This window comes from Falco cherrug, chromosome 10, assembly GCF_023634085.1.
Source record: "Falco cherrug isolate bFalChe1 chromosome 10, bFalChe1.pri, whole genome shotgun sequence".
NCBI classification, from domain to species: Eukaryota; Metazoa; Chordata; class Aves; order Falconiformes; family Falconidae; genus Falco; species Falco cherrug.
The window spans coordinates 17,293,384-17,313,366 of record NC_073706.1 but is presented as its reverse complement, the minus strand read 5'-3'; the positions used below and the strand labels follow the sequence as shown (position 1 = coordinate 17,313,366).

The 19,983-nt window shown below is 61.8% G+C and overlaps 2 protein-coding genes across 10 annotated transcripts in view; one reads left to right on the top strand and one right to left on the bottom strand.

Annotated features, from left to right (window-relative positions):
• The first annotated feature begins 526 nt into the window (after window positions 1-526).
• The window catches only part of CTNND1 (catenin delta 1), a 33,118-nt gene continuing 13,661 nt past the window's right edge, over window positions 527-19,983 (top strand). For 3 of the 9 annotated variants that reach the window (XM_055722795.1, XM_055722792.1, XM_055722790.1), the window contains exons 1-5: window positions 2,329-2,492; window positions 17,066-17,184; window positions 17,982-18,301; window positions 19,452-19,523; window positions 19,801-19,959. In XM_055722795.1, the coding sequence (XP_055578770.1) occupies window positions 18,107-18,301; window positions 19,452-19,523; window positions 19,801-19,959 (426 nt within the window). In that variant the 5' untranslated portion in view covers window positions 2,329-2,492; window positions 17,066-17,184; window positions 17,982-18,106. Of the gene's footprint in view, window positions 948-2,268; window positions 2,493-16,382; window positions 17,185-17,981; window positions 18,302-19,451; window positions 19,524-19,800; window positions 19,960-19,983 lie in introns of those variants that run through there. The other 6 variants (XM_055722796.1, XM_055722793.1, XM_055722794.1 and 3 more) reach the window with 4 other exon arrangements.
• Window positions 8,973-12,491, bottom strand: LOC129736986 (uncharacterized). Its single transcript, XM_055722798.1, has one exon. The coding sequence runs from the start codon at window positions 10,788-10,790 to the stop codon at window positions 9,807-9,809; it is 984 nt and encodes a 327-aa protein (XP_055578773.1). The 5' UTR covers window positions 10,791-12,491; the 3' UTR covers window positions 8,973-9,806.

Genomic DNA, 19,983 nt, shown 5'->3' with positions numbered 1-19,983 from the left:
GTGGAACAGACCCATCTGGTGATTCCCACATGCCAGCGCCACAGATCTCGTGCTGCTTTCAACCAAGAGCAGTGGGTTTGTGTGAGCACGCTGGGCCCACGTGTGCGCCCCACCGACAGCCTGTTGTCCAAACAACTTGGGCAGTTGTGGACGTGTCGTGGCAGCCGGTGCTGGGTTGGAGGGGCAAGGTGTCTGTGGTGCTTTTTCCCTGGGGGAGAGCTGTCCCTTCGGAGGTGTCAGAGATCCCTGGGACTGGCAGGTGAGGACTTCTCTTCCCAGAATGAACCGCGAGAGCACCTCTTCTCCCTCCTTGTCCCCAGGATGCGGGGGACGCGTCCACCTTCCTTCTTGTGTGGGTGAAGAGGAGGGGAGGGCAGCTGAGGAGTATTTGAGATCCAGGAGCTGCTCTCACTCGACCACAGGGCTGGGAGGGGTCCCAGCATTCTGGGTGACAACCAGGATGGAGGGACACAGGGAGAAGGTCCCAGTTCCCCGCTGTGGGATGGAGGGGAGGGGTAAAGGCCAGCTCTCTCTGCTCTTCACAGCCAGCGGGCTGGGCGATCTATTTTACAAATCAAACATCAGGGAGAGTTTGGGGGTCTCCCTAAACACGCCCTTCACATGCACTGAATCCCATTTCTCCTCATTGTACCTTTTTGTGCCACCCTTAGCAAACACCACCCCAGCTAGGGGATTACCTTCTCCAAACATTCGCAGGCTGCAGTGGCCTGTCCCCCCTCCTCCTGACCTCACTGAGCAACCCACCCATATTTACCCCTAGAATCACCCATCCCCACCCAAAACCTTATTCAGCTCTTTTCCTCTCATCGTTATCTTACTAACAGCTTGGTAGTCAGGAGGCCAGCAGGATTGTCCCCAGCGCCTGGATCCCACCAGCCAGGGCCAGAGATTCGCCTTCAGGAGACCTGGATCAGCACTTCTGCCGGGTGAGCAGCAGGGAGGGTGGGAAGGGGCAGGCTCTGCACCACTTCCTCGCCCCCCCGGGGAAGGGGGAATGCTCCACCACCGGGGTGCAGGTGCAAGCGCGCACGCAGCACCTGCCTGCCCGAGCTCAGCTCTGACCCTGTGGCCGTGGAGTGGCAGCGGCAGGCCTGGGGACGTGGTGCTGCTTCCTCGCAGGGTGCTTGCTGCTCACTCTGCAGTTATGTTTCCCTGGTGGGATTAGTTGCGATTGCAAAACTTCACTTTTAGATTTCCTGCCCCCCCCCCCGCCCCCTCCCAGGTCCCCTCCTGCTATTTCTGCGTGCCAGCAGGGATGGCAGCACCGTTTCATTTAGTGCTGTGGAAGTCGGACGGAGCAGGATCACTTTGCCCGGCTGCCTTGCTGTTTCTGTCCACTGTGACAGGCACCGTTAATGCAGCCCCCTGCACCCTCCCCGCCGCAGCAATCCGTCTCATCGGTGCTGTCATGCGCTCACACGAGGCCCCCCGGCGCCTGCAGCCCTTTGGCTGTCCATGTGGCCTTGGCCACAGGACAGGCCTCCCACCAGAATCAGTCATGCTCCCCTCAGTGGGGTCTTCAGGCCCCCCCTGCCCCCGGCTAGACTGACTGACAGCGTATTTCTCCCTGGCCACCGGCTGTGTCACCCCACCAGCAGTTGCCGGTGCAGGAGCCCAGGGGACATACCGCAGGACAGAATCCACCTGGGACAAGCTCCTGGGTTCAAGGGCCAGCTGGGGGGCTCGGGTGCTCCCCCGGGGCGAGCGTTGGCAGGGCTGCACCCAGCACCGGCCCTCGGGAGCCAGAGGGACGAGGTGACCCCCGGGGTGGGCCCGCAGCCCCCCCGCAGAGTCCTGCTGCTGGACAAATGCCACCCCGGATGAAGTCCCATGTCTCCCCCTGGCTCTGGCAGGACAGCCCGGGGAGGGGGCTCTGCTCTGGAGGGGCTGGGCTGTCCCCAGAGCCCCTCACCCCCCGACCCCAGTGGCAGACCCCGAGCCTGGGGAGCAGCTCAGCCCCGCCGATGGGATTCCCCGGGGCAGCCTCCCTGGAGGTGGATCCCACCGGAGGGCAGACCCCTGCCTGGGGACCGTGTCCCCTGGGGCAGCGCCCAGGGTGATGGACTGCCCCAGGACAGACCCCACGGGGCACAGACCCCACCCGGGGCAGACCCCCAGGCCCGCCCCCCTGCGGCGGCCGCCATGGCCAGTCCGTGCGGCCCCGCGCTCCGCCCACGGCTGGCGCGGGGGGCGCTGACGACAGGGGGCGGAGCCGCCCCGCCCCTCCGGAGCAACTTCCATTTTAGGTGCGGGAGCGGCGCGGGGCGCACGGCGCGGCCAGGCCCGACCTCGCTCCGCTGCGCCCGCCCCGGCCCGCGCCGCCGGACCCCCACCCCTCGCCCGGCGCCGCGCCTCTCGCCTCGCCGAAGCGGCGGGTCCCCGAGGAGCGGGCCGGGCGGCCGTGCTGCCACCGTGGGGAGGGACCGCCCACCCTCCCCCCCCCCCCCCGCCCGCCGAGGAGCCCGGCCACGGTGAGTCTCGCTCTCGGCGGCGCCGCCGCCGCCTGCCGGGGGAGGCCGGTGCGGGCTGGCGCCTGCCGGGCGCCCCACGCCCTCGCGGCGGGATGGGGGGGCGGGGCGGCCGGCGCCCTCCCCGCGGCCCTCTCGGCGGGGTCGGCGCCCGGCCGCTGCTCCGCTGCCGGGGCCGGTCGGCGCCGGGGCCCCGGAGGCCGGCGGCTGCCGCCCGGGGGCGGGGTGCCAGGCGGGGCTGCGCCCCGCGGGACCGGCCGGGGCGCTGGCGGGGCCCGGCCCGCCGGGAGCCCGCGGGCAGCGACACAAAGGCGGCTGGGCCGGGCGGCCGCCCCGCTCCGCTCCCCGCCCGGTGCCGGCTCGCCGCCCCCGCCGCTCTCCCATCCCGGAACAAAGGCAGCCCGTGTGCCAGCTTCCCACGGCCGGCACCGGCGGGGCCCCTCCGCCTCCCTTTGTGCGGGCGGCTGGCTCTCGGCCCCACCGCGGGGTCCTCGCCGGGGCTCCGGCCCTGTCCCGGGTTCCCTGCCGCCCGGCCGCGGGCGGGCCCGGTCCCCGGTGCGCCCTTGTCCGCGCCTTTGTTCTGGCGGGGCCGGTGTGCCCAGGGCGGGCGAAGCGTGCGGGTGGGGCAGGCGGCCGCCCGCCGCAGGGCGCGGTAACGGGGCAGCCGCCGGGCAGGGCCGTCCGGCGGAGCGGCGGATCAGCGGGAGCCCTCGGAGAAGGGGCTTGGCTTGGAGCAAAAGCTGCGGTGGCCCTCGGTCCTGAGGGCTGGTGGCATCTGCGGGGGGCGCGGCAGGGACACCTCCGCTGTGCCCCTGGGCCTTAGGGCGGGAGCCCGCACAACAAAGCTTCCTCCGATTGTCGGGGCGGGGGGCAACGGCTCGGTGCCCGGGCACTTCCCGGGGATCGGGTGAGGCCGGGGGTACCGGCGCGCCGTCTGGACCTGCGGTCGGGCCGAAGGCTGAGCGGGGGCTGGGCCGCAGGGCTGTGGCACCCAGGCTTGCGGGGGCTTCTGCCTGGCCCCTGCTCAGCCGGAGGCGAGCACCTAAGGTGCGTGTGGAGCCTCGTGGTGGTGTCCAGCTACAGCTTCCTGCGGTTCCACCTGACGTCCCCCTGTGCTGTGCGGATGCTTTTGGACTTGGCTGCCCAGTTCTTGGTGTGGAGTTAGGACAGGCTTGTCCTCGGCTTTGTAGGGAGCAGGGAAAGCTCAGCACCTCCAGGACCCGGTTGTGTTGGGAATCCCGTAGTCAATGATCCTGTATTTGAAACTTTCATTCCTGTGCCTTGCTCTTTCTTCTCTGAGAAGGTCTCCTGGATGTGGTGAGGTGTGGGTGGGTGGGTGGCTGGCTGGTGACTCATAGACTCTTGTCTCCAGTGCCCGCAGTGTGCACTCTTGTGCGTGCAGCGCCTGCCGGGGCCCTTGCTGGAGGAGCAGGGCAGCGTCCCCCAGGCCTGCAGGAAGCCATGGGCTGGGAAGAGCATGAGCAGAGGAATTGTTAGTCTTCCCCATGTTTACCTTGCCTGCTCCCAGTGCTTTTCTTGAGGCAGGTTCTCTTACCTGTCAGTGTTTACTTGTGCACTCTAAAGAGAAAAAAAAGGCAGTTTCTAAAAAAAACTATTCTCCTTCCACTTGATTGAACTTGGCTGGGACTCTGTTGCATGCAAACGACTGTCCTTTGTTATGTGCAGCATTTGCTGGAATCTTTCATGGAGCTTTCCTGGAAGGGGTGGGAGGATGAAAGCTTGCTTAGTGGCGCGCGCTGGGCTTGCCTGGGCTGCTGCGGAGGGGTGAGCTTCCTCCCTTCCGACTTGGAGGTCAGGCCCCAATCTTTGTGGTTGAGGAGCCCTTGAAGCCATCCCTCCCCTAAAGACGGGCTAGGAGTCAGATGAATGGTTCAGCCCAGACCATGCAGCCAGCGTGTCTGTCCCTGGGTTGCCTCTCATCTTTTTCCTTCTGCAGCCTCTGGCATGAAGATAAGACCTTGGTCCATTGTGTCTGTGCTGGGGGTGTCTTTAGGACACCCAGAAAATAATAGCATAGCTTGGACCATGCCTGGGAGGCTGTTGGCTTCTCAAAATAGCTTACCAGCGTGTCTGACTTCAGGGGAGAGTGCTGGTTAAGTCTTGGTTTCTTTTCCTAACAACCCCTTGTAACTGCCTGTCATTTACTGCTGGCAAGGATGGAGCCCTCTTCCAAGACTGTGGTGGTACTGTCTCCAGGGAAGTACAGAGCTGTCTTCCTGGCTCTAAAAACCCAGGTCTCTGCAGCATGGCGTTTTTTCCCCTGTCCCTGCCCTGCTGGCTGTGAGAAGCAGAACTGTGGGGCTGGTTTGGGTCCATAAAAGGCAACAGGTGTTGCTGGGATGTGGTGACGAAACCCAAACCTGTTGGGTGATTCAAGCAGCTCCTCTGTGTGTGACACAGGGCTTGGCTAGTGGAGGAGGTTGTCCTCTGGCACAGAGTGCAGGAATGCGACTTGGCATGCAGCTGTTGGAAAGGAGCTGGATTTACGGGCTCTTGACCAAAGTCCTCGAGGTCCCAAAGGTGGCCACAGCCTTCTCTTTGCTTCTTACCATGTGAGGAGGCTGTTTGGGGGGGGGGGGGGGGGGGACACACAGAGAGAAGCTGTTTCTTAGAGCCAGGTCTTGTACTGGAAAGTCCCAGCAGCAGGCCGATGAGTCTGTCCGGCTCCTGCCTGTCTTGTGCTTGTTGCTAATCAGCCTTCCTTGCCACCCAGGAAGGCTGCTGGCGCTGTTCTGCCTGCTGCTGCCGCTGGCTCAGCACAGGCGTGCCTGTCCCTGTGCTTGCCCTGTGCAGGGACTGCTGCGCATGGGGGCTGGCCTGTGGATTAATTTGTCCCGTTGGGTTGCCATGTGAGAGCCCACTGAGGGGGCTTCGAGGTGGCAGCGAGTGCTGTGTGGTGGTCCTGCAGTACTGCTCCCAGTCCCTGCCTGCCTGTGGAGGAAGTAAGAGTTTTCCCCACGAGGGATATTGCTTACTCGTTGGGAGCAGAGGGCCGAGATGAGGTAACTGTGGGGTGTGGGGGCAATCTGGTGACTAAGGAGCACAAGCTGCCAGGTGTGGCTCTGGGACAGGTGAACCCATAACCAGGGCGCCTCACCTTTGCTTCCATCTGCTTTGCCCAGTTCAGAGCAGGTATAGGTCAGAGGTTGGCAGTGGGGATGACCGGTGTGCGTGGGCCTTGGGCCAAGGTGGGAACTGAGCAGTCTCTGCTGCCCTGCAGGCAGCTTCCATGCCAGCTTCCCCCACCTGCAGGGGGATGAGCTTCCCTGCAAGGAAGCAGTGACAGAGGAGTAGCGGATGTCCAGGAGCTTTCCCTGTGTCCTTAACCTTGTGCTGAAGGTCCACAGTGACTTTGCACTGCAGAGCTCTTACCCACTGCCAAAATGCTTGTGCCAGTGTGGGTCTGGTGGCCTGATCCAGGCTGAGCACATCACCTGCGTGTTTAGTTTTAACAGCTCGTTGCCCAGATGTTTGTGCCAATGGGAGAGCAGGATTTATTCTGTGAAACCACCCACCACCCCCCCGGCCTTTTGTCGTGCTGGGAGGTGGGGGTGGTTTTGAGGCTGCTGGGGTGTCAGTCGGCATGCAGGCATCCCAGCTGGCTGCAGTGCTTAACAGAACAGTCTTGATGGGCTGCTTGTCCAGGCCAGGAGTGACTGGCTTTCCAGCACAAGCAGGGAAGGGTCTGGGCAAGTCAGGGTGGTGGGGCTGAGCCCTGGGTACAGCTCTCCTATAGCTTGGCTGGGGTGGCGTGCAGTCATGGGAGTGTGGCTCCAGCACTGGTATGAGGGCATCTCCTTCCAGCCTGGTCCTGGGTGCTCTGGCTCTGGTGGTAACTGTGTGCTGGGCTAACGTGCGTGAGGGCAGGAGCTGTGTCTCCATCCCAGCCCTGCCTTCTGCTTCTCTGGGCGTTGGCCCCAGTTACAGCAAACGCTGCTCAAAGTTCACCAGCTTCCTGCTGCTGGCCCCTCGTGGGCGCGGGGAACCTGGAAGCAGTGTGAGCAGTAGCAGCAGGGGCAGGTTCCTTGAGAGCCGGCAGCGCGGAGGCGGGCAGCCTGTGTCATGCCAGGAGTGGAAGGTGGCTGAGATGTTGTGGAGGAGTAGGCAGCAAGAGGAGTTGCTCTCCGCTCTTGCCTTGCGAGGCTTTTGCAACTGCAGAAGCATCTCCTGGGTGGGAGAGTGGTCACCTGGGATGAGTGGCCCAGTGTAGGAGCTGGATGTCTGCTGAGCAGATGAATACAGAGAAGAGATTCCCACTCTGGCCAGGAGGAGGAAAGCATCTTGCTGTCCTCAACTGATGCATTTCCCTCTTGCTGTTGTCTCGTGTGGTGCTTGGGCTGGTCTTTTCTGAGAAGAGCTCCTAAATCTCTCTGCCGCTTCCTCACTGGTGCTCCCAGCTCCTCTCCTGGCCCGGTCGGAAAGGGAAGATGTGGTGCTGGGCTGCTTGCATGTGTGGGTAGCTGCGATGGGTGGCAGGGAGTGTGTCAAACTGCAAAGACTAGTTTTTCCGACCTGGAAGGGTGGGTCACCGATTGTGTTTGCATGCTGCTGGCAGGCCCCTTGCCCAGTGGAGTAACACATTCTTGCAAGCGTGTTGCTGCATGCAGCACTGCTTGCCGTGCCTGGCTCCGGCTGCAGGCAGGCTAACTTGCTCGGGGCGGGGGGGGGGGGGGGGGGGGGGGGGAGAGAGATGTCATCCTGCCCCGTGCTAACCGGGGTCTGATGGGGTAGGAGGGGGGCAGCCTGGAGGTGCTGCGGGGGGGGGGGGGGGGGGGCGGGGGAGTTCTCTGTGATGTGGGGAGGCCACCTGCTCCAGGCTGGCTCTGTAGCCCTCCTTCCTTTCTGCTTTTACCTGCAGGAGGGAGCTCCCCAGGGCCCTGCAGCTCCCCTCCAGAGCACACTGGGGCAGCAAATGGAGAAACCTGCTCTCCCTTGATCTCTGCCCAGTGTCTCCAGCAGCTGGCTTGGGTGGAAAACCCCTTCCCTTCTCTGTTCTCCTTCCCTCCATAGCAAGAGGAGCTGCCCTGGGCAAGGCAGATGGGTAGGCCCTGGGGAGTACAGCTGTGGCAGCAGTCATGCTATGTGAGGGGGAGGCGGTGTCTTCTGGTTTGCCTCCCCAGGGATGTCCCCATCCTGCCTCTGGGAGCCTCGGGAACAGCACAAGGTGTCAGGTGGTCCTGTTTGTGCCTGTTAGCCAGTGGGGTTGTGCAGATGAGGTGTGTGAGGGGAGGCTGGAGAGCAGCAGTACATGCTGACTTGCAGTCTTGGTGAGCAAATGTTGTGCTGGAGTCCTGTTAGTGCCTTCTCAGCTCTGCAAATAACAAGCCCATCCCTAGGGCATGGTGGGCACAGCCATGTCCTCCTGGGGTTGGAACCACAGCCTCTTGCACCCTCTGCCTGTAGGATACACCCAGCCCTGGGCGGGAATGAATACCACCATGGGCGAGGAGCCCTTGCATGTGTTACCCAGAGGCAGGACACTTCCAGCAAGCTGGCTGGGCATCTGGTCTCCTGGGGGGGACCATGTCAACCTCCTGGCTGGGGCTGGTGGTGCCTGTGCCTGGTGTTCCCAGCCTGGTTCCAGGGTGTGTGCATGTGGGCTGGGGACAGTGGGGAGCGGCCCTTGGCAGGACGCTGTGTTTAGACCCTTACAGGAAAGGGAAGTCACGATGTCACCTCCTGTCTGACCAGGAAATGCAGGTTTCCTTCCCTTTGGCTCATGCAGGAGCCTGGGAGGCTGCTTCTCAGCAAGTGGGTTGAGGGAGCAGTAGCCTGATGTGGCATCAGCAAACAGCTTGTGCAGGGGGCTGGGGGGAGGATGGAGTCCTGCTGTCCCTCAGAGCAGGCGGTCTGTTGTCTTGTTTGTCCCTTGCTGCTGTGTATGTGTGCTGGCTCGTGCCAGCCAGTGTGCTAAAGGGTTGCTGAGCACTGGGGGGGACTTGCTGTTACCCTGCTGCAGCCCACTGGGGGGGGGGGGGCGGGGCGCAGCATCCCCCTTCCCTGTCCCTGGCCTGATGCTTCTCCGGTGGCTTTCCTTCACCCATTTGTTACCCCTCTTGGCAGAGCCCTTGAAGTTGTGTTCCAGTGCAGATGCACACATGCCATTAGAGAGCAGGGAACCTGATGAGGTCATGTCGAATGGAACTGGGGTTTTCAGCCTCGTGCTGTGACTCAGCCTGCCGGCCACCCTACCTGCTCGGGGAGTCTGGGCTGGATGAGGGGAGGGCAAGGGGGTCCAGCTTCTCCTGGTGGCTCCCTTGGGCCACCCCTACAAGGGCGGCTTGGCCTAATCTGGGCAATTCCCTCCTTGCCGCTCCCACACGGTGAACACGACTTCACCACCTGCCTGTTTGCTCAGCCTGGGGAGGGGAGAGGTGTGCGGCTTGCCTGGCAGACAGGGTGCCCTTCCCTCTGGGCTTGCCGGCGGGGGGGGGGGGGGGGGCAGGGGGGGAAGCTGGGCTACTGTCCTCCGTATTCCTGATCATGCTTTGCTTCCTTGTTGACTTCAGACACTGCTAGCGGGGAAGGTGGATAATGGTGGCCAGGCTCCTGGGCTGGGCGCTCTCTGGGTGAGCCCAGTAGTGCAGTTCCCCTGCTGCTGCTGGAGCAATTCCTGCTGTGCTCCAGCCCTCTGTGCCTTTGCACACTGGTGGGAGCAGAGCAATTGGAGCTGCCCTGAGGCTGGACCACAGGGTCCAGCCTGGCCACAGGTGTCGGGAGAGGAAATGATCTCAAGTGGCTTCCCTGGGAAGAGGCGTGCGGGGCTGTGGTGAGGGATCTGTGCCAGGTAGGGGGGTCCAGATCTGTGTGTCCGGGTGCTGGGCTGGCATCAAGTCGTCCTGTCGCTCTGCCGGCAGGGACTGTTCAGGCTGGTAGCTAGCTGTGGCTGTGTGTGCCTGTGGCCAGATGGAGGGAGGCTTCCCTTAATTCTGTGGGGAATGCTGGCCATTGGGCTGTGGCCGCTCTGCTTGGGGGTAGCCAGCAGCAGATGTGAGCCCTTGAGGAGCTAAATCCAGCTCTGGGACCGGGTGCCGGAGCAGCTTCACCCCACCTGCCATGCCCTCGTACCTCTGCTGGGGCTCTGAGGGAGGCAGCTCCTGTGGTGCTGCAGCCTCGGGTTTCACTGAGGGGACTTTGCTCCCTGGGCTCTGCTAGGCAGCCCTTATCGCTGCTGTTTGTTTTTGCAGTGGGAGAGAGGCAGCTGAATGGGAAAGCTCAGTGTGGCGTTGGGTGGGGGGAGAGGCGGGTGAAGGGCAGGGAGCCAGCGTAGCTGGAGCCTGGGGTCAGCGCTGACCTTCAGCACGACGCCGAGGTTCCCGCTGAGCCCTGTGGGCTCGGGGACATCTTGCATCCCCCACCAAGGTGGCAGCCGTTCCTCAGGCGCAGCAAGGAGCTGGGAAGCTGCCCTGTGACGCTGCTGGCTTGTGTGTGGCTCCTCGGGCTGGGGCGGTGGGGCTGCCCCCTTTCCCCCCATGGGGCCCAGGAGCTGCCTGGGTGCAGCAGGAGCCTGCTGGCTGCCAGAGCATGGCCTGTCCCGGGAATGCTCTGGCCCCGTTCCCAGAATCCGGCGCTGGGTGTTTGTTTGCTGCTGCGCCCCTGAGGTCTGGTGCTACTGTGACAGGAAGCGGGAACGCCGGGGGAGGGAGGCCGGCCGGCCGGCTGGGATGTGCCTGTGAAATCCCTTTGTCCCTGCCGAGCCTCAGCTGCAAATTCCCACAGAGAAGAGAGAGCTGCCTTTGTGCTGCTGAAGGGCTCCCGACATGTGAATCCTCTGGGGCTGGGGGTGCGAACTGTGGGGCTAGTGCCTGTGTGGGGTGGGGGGAGTGGCAGGGACCCCTGTCTTGCTGCTGTCCCCAGGGTGAGGGACCCATGCGGGGGGGAGTGGGGCTGTTGGGCTGTCCTCGGGCAGCGGGATGTTGTTGGCAGGAAGGCTCTGGCCCCGTGGCCATGCCACTCGGGGATTGCGGGTGGACAGTGTTTCTGCTTGGAGCCCAGTGGCTTGGCTGCCTTCCTGCTGGGAGGGATGCTTGTCCTCTCCTGAAAGCACCGAGGGAAGCTCAGTCTCCCTTCCACTTGCTGTTGTGCTGGCCGCTCCCTCTGGCTGGTGTGGCAGCTGGCACTTGCCCAGCTGGTACCAACGTTGGCAGCTGTCCCGGCCCAGCCAGGAGGGAAGGGGCTCCTCCAGTGCTGCGTCCCGGCTTGTGCCCGGGAGAGGGGTGTGTGGCTGGCCTCCCTCGCCTGCCCGGCAGGACAGCTGCCCCGCAGCCGGATTGCTGGCATTCCAGCAGAAGAAGCCTCTCTCTCTGGCTGGCCCCACGCTGCTGCCTCTCTCCATCCTGCTGGGGTGGTGAGTGGGACCCTCCTGGTGACCTCAGCTGGGCTGGGGGCACATCCCTTCCCCAGGGCATCGCCCACCCGTGATTTTGCAACCCTCAGCTGTGTCCAGACCTGTCTTTTGGACCAGACTGGTATCGTGTGTTCTTGGCCCCCCTGCCCTTGCTGGGGCGGGTGAGGGGACGCGTAGGCCTGCTTCCTCCCCTCCAGCCGGGCGCGGCACCACCCTGCCCCTTATCTCTCCCTCCTTATCGTCTTCGCTGGCTGCTGGCCTGCTCCCGTTTGAGGAGCGGTGCTGTGTCCCTGCCTGCATCTCCGCAGGTAACTCCCTGCTCCGGAGGGAGCCTTTCCCAACGGAGCTACGCAGCCTTTGTCCCCCGTGCTGGGGGCGGCAGACGAGGTAGACCAGGTGGTGATCCTGCTGCCGGTCCAACCAGTTGGGCGACAGGCGGAGGTGAGCGGCTGCCTTCCCGCTGCCCGAGGCAGCTGCTCCCGGCGGTTGGCCCGCCCAGCCCTGGCCAGGGACCGGGTGGCTTGGGCACGGCTCCCCCCGAGCGAGGTGGGGCTGTGCCGGGGCACGTCGGCACCCGAGGCGGTGTCTGACCTGCCCGCGGGAGCAGCCCTGCGCTGCCCAGGGAGGGCCAGCCGCCTGCCAGCCTGGCTAAAGTCCGTTGTGCCTGTGCTCTGTCACCTGCCTCCAGGGACAGCCCTTCGGGCTGGGGCCGGGCGGGCAGCTGGCCCCTCGGCAGGCGATGGGAGAGCCCCTCTCCCGCAGCGGGTCGGGTCTGCCAGGGCTCAGGGTGGAGCGGGCCAGGGAGCGTGAGCACAGCGTGGCAGCCTGGGTGCATCTGCCTGGGCAGGCGGGTCCCTCCCTGGGGCACCGGTTGGCAGGGGGGGCTGGCAGTGCTAGGTATGGGCATGGGCGGGAGACAGCTGCTGCCCACTGCCCGCTGTTCTGCTTCTCCTGCCGCCCGAGGGCTGGTGTGCTCTCCTGAGCTGAACGCGGACATGTTGGGGATGAGCTTGGGCCCATGGGTGCCCTGCCCAGTGCTCTGCTGGCTCATGCCACCTTGGCTAGTGTTGGTGCTTGCCACCTCAGGCAGGCTGAGGTCGAAGGACCAATGCATGAGCCTGGATGCTGTACTTGGGGGTTGGAAAGGTGCCAAAGATGCCAGCTCATTTATTTTTTAGCTAATTGAGACTGAACAGAAGCCTGTGGTGAATTAGCAGGGCTGTGAACCTGTGCAGAGCCGGCAAGTGTAATGCACGGCAAGTGCTCAGACAATTGCAGGCTTGAATTATTGATGGGGCTTCTGTTTTTAAGTGCATCGTGATAGGCAGCTGGAACCAGGAGAATTTGTTGTTTCCTCTCTCTCTGGAGGGCGGTGTGTGTGTGTCTAGGGCTGAGAGCTGTTGATGTTCCCTTTCTAAGGGCAGGGGCAGCCAGCTGGCTTCTCCTGAGTTCCTCAAATTGATAGGGCAAGGCAAATCATTTGAGCAGTGTTGCCATTTTTTCTCCAGTCAGCGCTGGGGACTGTGGCGGAGCAGGAGCAAGTTCCTTAGGTGGGACATCCCTTGTCAGCCTGGTGGGTGGCTCTGGCCTGAGAGCCCGGAGCTCCCAGTGTCCACACAGGGGCTCAGCCAGCCCAGGCCCTCTCTGGCTCTGGTTGCAGCTGGTGCCGAGCCAAAGGACTGCTTTGCTCGTGCCTCACAGCAGTGGGGGGGCTGTGAGGGGTGCCAGGCAGTGGTGACAAACCCAGCCGCTTGCTTAACAGGTGCCCAGGGGACACAAACAAGCAGTAAAGCTATGGGGAGGGCTGGGACTCTGCAGTCGAAACTGATGTGGCTCTGTCCACCTGTCCCCGGTGCCAGAGGGCTGTCGGGAGTGGGTGCCTGGTGTGTCTCTTAGGGAGCTGGGGCAGGGCTGATGTGGTGGAGGTAGTTTCTGGCTTTGTAGGTGCTTGGGTTGAACTTTCTCAGCATGTAAGATTTTTGGTAGAGCAGCCTTAGCTCCAGGGATTCCAGGACTGTTGTGTGACAGCTCTCTGGGGACTCAGGGTGCTGAGCAGGGCTGGGGCAGGTCCTTGGAAAGACTCAACCAGAGGGCTGTGTCCTGGAGATCTCCGATGCTGCCGCAGGTGCTGCCTGTCAAGCCTCCTGCCTGTGTCTTGTCTTGTCCGTTCTCCCTGGCCTGTGGTGCACAATTCTCCATCTGCCAGCTCAGTCTGGGCCCTGGGGCTAATTCTGTGGCTCGCAGGGGAGCCTTCAAGGCTTGAACTCCATCCTCTGGCAGAGGAGGGTGCAGGTGAACTCTGTGTGGATGTGGCTGTGGTTTGGCCCTGGAAATAATTTTTCTGGGCAGAGGATTTGTTCTGGGTGGAGGCAGTCTGTTGCCCCACCACCACCAAGAAGCAGGAGCAAGGGGGTTTGGAAAAATGGGCTGTGTCCAAGCTGTCCCCAGTGAAAGAGCTCTGGAGGACTTGGTCAGGGTTTAGGGTGTCTTTCTGGCTGCTACAAAGCCTTTAGCTGAACTTAGATGATTGTGGTGGGTACCTGCGGTGGGAAGCTCTGTGCATGGAAGTCAGCTCCTGGCTGCCTCCCTGCCAGCAAGGGGGCTCTTCTCTGAAGGTGCAGGGTGTTGGACATCTCTCTGGTGGACCTGCTCTGGCTTCAGGACCTCTGGGCACAACCCAGGGTTGTGCTGGTGCCAGGAAGCTGGGAGATAAGGCCAGAGGGATTTGGTTGTAAAGTTTTCTGGGTAGCTGTGTTGGTCCCTGGGGGTTCCCTCTTACTGATAGCCATGGGGGAAGTTGCTGTGGTCCTTCTGCCCTGGGGCAGAAGCTGCTCCAGGGTGTGTTTTGTCTTTAGGCTTTTTGTTTTGCCCTGAACCAAGCCAGCCAAAATATTTTTGGCTTGCCGGGGTTTTTAAGTAACGGGTGTGTCAGCAAGTGCCTCGCTCATGATGAAAAGGCTTTCATGCAGCTGTCCTCAAAGACAGTCAGGGTCTGGCTTTGGAAAAATGCTCTGTAGCTGTATCTTCAGAGGCTGGGGAGGAGGAGGAGGTGGGAATGGGCACAAAGTGATCCCTGGAATTTCACCCTTGCGGGATCTGGCATACTTGGCTTTGAGTTGTCACCAGCAGCTTGCTGGCTGGTGTGCTGGGGCTCTCCCCTTCCCTCCCCTCCCTGTCTTGTGTTGAAGATGCTCAGTGCCCCGAGCTGGCCTGGGGAGGCAGTGAGGGGCTGTGCTGTGCCCTGGAAGCCCCTGTCCCTGAAACACTGGTGTGCGACCCACCGCAGGAGGGTTTGGGGGCAGATTCCCCACAGCTGGGGGTGTGTAAGGCCAAGTGGCTGTTGAGGGTTTTGTGTGTTAGCCAGCCATAAGGGAACAGCTGTGTTCCAGGCCAGGATGGTGCTGATGTGTGTCTGCAGGGAGAGCTGGGGACAGTGCTTGCTAACCTCTCTGGACCTGGCACTGCTGCTTGGTAATTATGTCTTCAATCCTGGGTTGGTGAAGGCTAGATGGCTGGAAGGAGGTGGTGTGTCCTGATGGTGGAGGCCCCAGGAAGAACCCCTCTGGCAGTGGGTGCCCTGTTCTGCTGGCACCTCTTGCCTGTGATGGAGCCATGCCCACTGTTCAGGGCAGGAGTGACAACCATGTGTGTGGGACAGGCTCCAGATGCTCAGAGTCACAACCCCACTGTTTAACATGGCCTGATCTGGTGGAGAGACCCTCAGGCGGCCACCCCTGAGCATAAACTGATCAGTGTGGTGATGGGTTTGTAGAGCCCTGGGCTCCTCGAAGCCTGGGACGACAGCCCAGCCCTTCCTCTGGCTGCCCTGATGTGGCAGGTTCCCTGAAAGCCCCTTGGCTGCCTGAGGCTTCCTGCTCTGACCTGGTGGCCCAAAGGGGAAAGGGAGGCCTGTGTCCCCCCCTCCTCCCACCATCTTCTGCTGAGTGCAAGGGGACAAGGAGAGCTGGTGGGCAAGGGACTTGTCCTGTTCCTTCCCCCCACTGTTGCATTTACTCCCTGTGGAAGGGACGGGAAGGAAACAGCCTCACGGCTTCTCTGGCCCCTTATCTGGGGCCCTGAGCAGCCCTGCAAGTTTCATTGTTAGCTTCCACGTTCCCTGGGCCCAGGGGACGTGCAGAGGTGGGGACCCGGGGCTGGGGAGGCGTTGCTGCAGCTGTGCAGGGCTGGAGGAATCTGTTGGGGTTGCTGTCTCTCCTCTATGTGCCTTCCTGCAGAAGCAAACACTGCTGGTCTGCACTCACAGCTCAGTACTGAGGCTGCCTGCAAGCAAGCCAGCCCATTCACAAGGGCAGGGTCTCGGCTAAATCTCTCCTCGAAGCCACCATGCTGGCTGCGTCTTCATGTGCCCCAAAAGTCTGCCTTTTCCGTGCAGAGATGGCTGAGGGCAGGCTGGGGAGCTGCTACATAGCAGCATGGCTACTTGGACAAGGTCATGTCGTGGAGGATCCCGTCCTCTGTAAGGGGGTTTCCTCTCCCTAAAAGGGCTCGGTGAAATACTGCTCTGGAAATTAGTCGCAACAAGCCAGTGGGGCTTCTTGGGGTTTTAGATGCTCCGGTTGCGTAGGGTGTCTGGGTGGTAGGACCATCCCTGGACCTGCTGGAGAAGTCTGGGTTGTGGCAAGGAGACGCTCCCCCTTTCCTGGGGGTGAGGGACCAGGTCAGTGGTCCTGGCTGGCTTTCCCCATTACCTGGCTGGCTGCAGGAGCCTCCCTGCAGCAGGGCTTGTGGAGCTGGGCCCTGCAGACCTGCCGTGTCTGCGTGGGCTGACGGTCCCACAAGGTGGGGCATCTGTGTCCTTGCTTGAAGTGGGTGGGCGCCAACCAAAGATGAGGAATGTGTGACTCAAGGGTGAGAGCTGGAATGTGTCAGCACTGTTCTGGGAGGCACCAGGCCTCTCCTTTGGAGGTTCTCTTGCAAATCCGTGGGCAGGTCAGACCTGGGAGCAGCAAGGGTCAGAGCCATCCCTGCATTTCCGTACAAGGCTTGGGAGTCAAACTGTTGAAAAAAGCTTTAGGGCATAGCTGTTGTGAGCTTGGAGGAGAGGAAAAGTGTGGGTATGAGCCAGCAGTTGTGTCTCTGAGCCTCCAAAAGCCTGCTCAAGCTCCTGAGCCAAGAGCTGCAGGCCGCTTTCCTCCTGGGGCGCGGACTGGCCAACGAGCATCCCAGCCCATGCTTGGCTGGGGCAGGGTGCTGGGAGCTGGAGCAGGTGTCCGTGTGCTGTGGCTTCATCTGTTGCTGGGCTCCACATGGGCATGAGCAGAACTGGGATTTTTTTGACTGATGAAGGCAGATTACAGGGTGGTGGTGACCAGATGTTCAGACATGCTGCAGGCAGCTTCTGAAGCAGTTGGAAAAAATCCACCCTGCTTTGCTGGGCTCAGTTGTGGTGGTGCCACGGCATCTGATAAGCACCGTGGCTGCCTGTGTCCCAGGGAAGCTGGGGGGGGGGGGGGGGGGGGGGGGCAGAACCATGGGGAGGGTTGGACTCATGGGCAGTGGGGGAGGCTGAATTTCAGGAAGGGTTTGATCTGGGATATGCTTGAGATAGTGTGGGGAAATTAATTAAAAAAAAAAAAAACACACCAAAAAGCCCTGCTCTGAGCTCCTCAGAACCAGCATCTTCTGCAGGCTGGGTCTGGAGGGACAGGGCTGCCAGGGAGTGTGGTGCTGTGGGAGGTGCATGGGACAGGGCTCTGCGGAGGGGCAATGCCACCCGTGCTCTCTGTCCCAGGTTGCTGTTACAGCTGCACTGGGGCAGTGGCACAGGGGGACTGGGCAGAGCCGATGCTGGAGACCGTGGGAAAGCAGTTGCTGTGCTGGCTGCCTGGCTCGAACGAGTCCCCACACGCCTGCTGTGACTGCACGGGTTTGGGAAAACCTCTCACAGGCTTGCTGGGACTCGGCTGGGTTGCACGGTGGGGGTGGAGGGCTGAGCCCTCGCCACTCCTCTTTGTCTGTGCCGCGTCTCCCATCGGTGGGAAACAGTGGGAGATGCTGGGGGGCTGCTCTGGAAATGGCGCCGCATCTGCCACCCTGCACCGGCCCTCTCCAGGCACTGCTCCATCCCTCAGAAGAGATGGTGGGGGAAAGGAGCCTGTTTCCCCCAGTCTGTTGCCTGCCCTGCCTTCTGTTTTGAGTTCAGTCATGTGATCTATTGTTTTTACCTCCTCTCCTGCTGTCCCTGCAGCTCTCTTCCCTCCTGCTTCCTCACTGTGGTGGCTGGGCTATTTCTCCCGTGACTCTCTGCGTCTAGACCTGGCTGTCCTGTGCCTTTGCCAATCAAACCTGAACTTCCTCCTCTAACAGGTCTGTATGGAAGAATATTGCCTTTCCCTAGCAAAATATGCTGATTGTGGTGTGCTTGTTCACTGTTTGCCTTTGGGGGAGGATCCTGGAGGGGTCCAAACCAATGCCCATCCCTAGGTCTGTGGGCTGAGGGCCTCCTGGGTTGGCTGCAGCCTTGAGAGCCTGGAGGGTGGTGAGTCTTGGCAGCAAGGGGGCTCACAGGGTCCCCTTTGGGGGGGATCCTGTCCCACTTCATCCCTTCCCCTGGGTAGGGAAGGAGCTGGGGTGGTCTCCTCACTTCTCATCCCTCTGGGGAGGAGGGAGTGGGTAAGTGACACAGCCCTCAGCCCTTCCTTGGAGGGAATAATGGGGTGTGGGTCACTTCTCACTCTGTGGGAGTGTCCCCTCTTCTGTCCCAGGGACATGCCCTCTCTTCCTGCCAGGGACTGCAGGCAGCTTTTCCTTGTAGGGGAGGTTTTCCTGCGGCCTGAGGAGAGCCCTTGCAGGAAGAGGCAACCTCCTCAGCACACAGCAGCTCTTGTGAGCCTGGCTCAGCCCCAGCTGTTGGGTGTGATGGGGGAAGGACCTTCTGCCCTCAAAGTACCACTTCCCCAAGCTTAAATGCTGGGGCAGGGAGCATCCAAGTCATGCCTGGGGCTGTGCTGCTCTGAGACCCTCTTGCCAGTGCTCTGGTGGGTGGGAATGGGTGCTGATGCCGTAAGATTTTTTTTTTTTTTCCTTGTTCTGAGAATCTGTCTTAATGAAATCGGTCTCTTCTGACCTCTCTTCTCTCCTTTCCTCCCCCAAATCACATGCAGTGAAGACAGGGGCTCCTGCCCTTCTGGGTCACTTCTCTTGCCCTCACCTTGACACCAAGCCACCTCTGCTTGTGCCTCCTTGTGCCCTCCACCCCCACCCTGCCCGTCCTGGGCACCCGTCACCCATGGACGACTCAGAAGTGGAGTCGACCGCCAGCATCCTTGCTTCTGTCAAGGAGCAGGAGGCACAGTTCGAGAAGCTGACCCGGGCGCTTGAGGAGGAACGGCGCCATGTCTCAGCCCAACTGGAACGAGTCCGGGTCTCCCCACAGGACGCCGGCCCGGGCTTGGCCAACGGCACACTCACCCGGCGGCACCAGGTAAAAAACCCCCTCAGCAGAGGTGGGTGCGGAGGCTCCCAGAGCCCCTGTCTGTGTCAGTCCTGCCTTGGTGGGCCCAGCTCCCGTCCTTTGGCCCTCCTTGCATATGTGAGGTGGAGGAGGGCTAGGCTGGTCTTGCAGCGCTGGTGGTGCTGACGGTGATCTGGGGATGTGCAAAACCTACCTCAGCAGCCAGAATCTTCTGGGGAGAAGGAGCCAGCCTGGAGGGTCTTGCTACCAGGTCAGGTCTGGTTTGGTTTTGTGAAGGTTGGAGGCTGTCTGTATTCAGTACCTGAGCATCTTTGCTCCCCATCCCACTCGGCTCCTTGAAGGTGTCCAGAATGCAGGGGCTGGTGTACAGCTGCGGGGGAGCATGCATGTCTCCCTCTTGTGTGACAATGGGCGAGTCTTTGGAGTCTTGTCTGTCCCCTAAACAGCCAAACCGGGGCTGGGAGAGAGCTGTCTTCTCTACAGGGCTGGGGATGTGGTTTTATCTGCCTTGGCTTGAGGTCTCTCTCCTGTCCTCGCGCTGCTGGGCTGTGTTTTGGAGAGGTGTGCTCACAGGGCGGGTGCGTGGCGTTACGCAGGAGGCAGGTGCCTTTCCAGTTGTGGAAGATGGTGGTGCTAGGAGAGACGCATGGGTTGGGGGGAAGGAAGGAGGCGGGGAGGGGCGGGGGGGGGGGAGCGCAGGGCTGTCGAACAGCAGCACTCTGCAACCAGCTACTGAGCGTCCGCACTGTTCCCTCACAGTCCTGGGGGACCTTTGGGATTTTGCTTGCAGCTTCTGCGTCAGAAGATGTGGAAGGTCTCCAGGGCCCTGTCGGGGAGCAGGGAAGGGTCTTGGCCATTCCGTCAGGAGTGCGTGGCCACTCACTGTGGAAAAGCTGGGTTGCCTGGAGGGGGGCTGAATGGTGTGTCCTCCAGCTTTTCCCTAGGCTGAAACAGGGGGTGGCTTGTTGCATGTCACACAGACCCCCAAGATGTGTGCTCTTCTCCTGGGAGTGACACATGGCATGTGCGTTGGGTGGCCAGGTCAGATGCAGGAGGTGGCCTGTTCAGGGCCTGGCAGGGAAGGGGGAGTGGATGTGTGAGATCCCAGCAGTGGGAGATCGCTCCTGTAACAGGCCTGCTGTGGTGCTGTGTGTTTCAGAATGGCCGTTTCTTGGGCGATGCTGACCTGGAGAGGCAGAAATATCCAGATCTGAAGCTCAACGGGCCACAGGTGAGGGGTGCTGGGCCCTCTGGTTGTGTGCAGGCTCTTTGCTAGGTGCGGGGTGCAGGAGCAGGGCTCCAGTGTCCCCACCCCAGCTGGGAGAGGGGAATGTCTTGTTTCTAATGTGGTCGTCCTGGTTTGAAGGGGCTTTGGGTGTGAGGTTGTTGATACACCCTCCCGTGAAGAGGATGTCAGGGCTGCCTGAGAGAGCATCTCTTGGCTGGCTAGCTCCTGGGAGGCCTGTGTTGGTGGTGGGAGCTGAGTGCCTGTCCCTTGCTCCCCTCAGGACCACAGCCACCTCTTGTACAGCACAATCCCCAGGATGCAGGACCCGGGCCAAATTGTGGAGGAGACTTACACTATGGAGGAGGACCCAGAAGGGGCCATGTCTGTTGTGTCTGTGGAGACATCAGATGATGGGACAACGCGACGTACAGAGACCACGGTACAGGCCTGGGGAGAGCATGGA

Coding starts and splice junctions, on each gene's coding strand:
- LOC129736986 (XM_055722798.1), bottom strand. CDS start 10,790: ATGCCAGCAATCCGGCTGCGGGGCAGCTGTCCTGCCGGGCAGGCGAGG.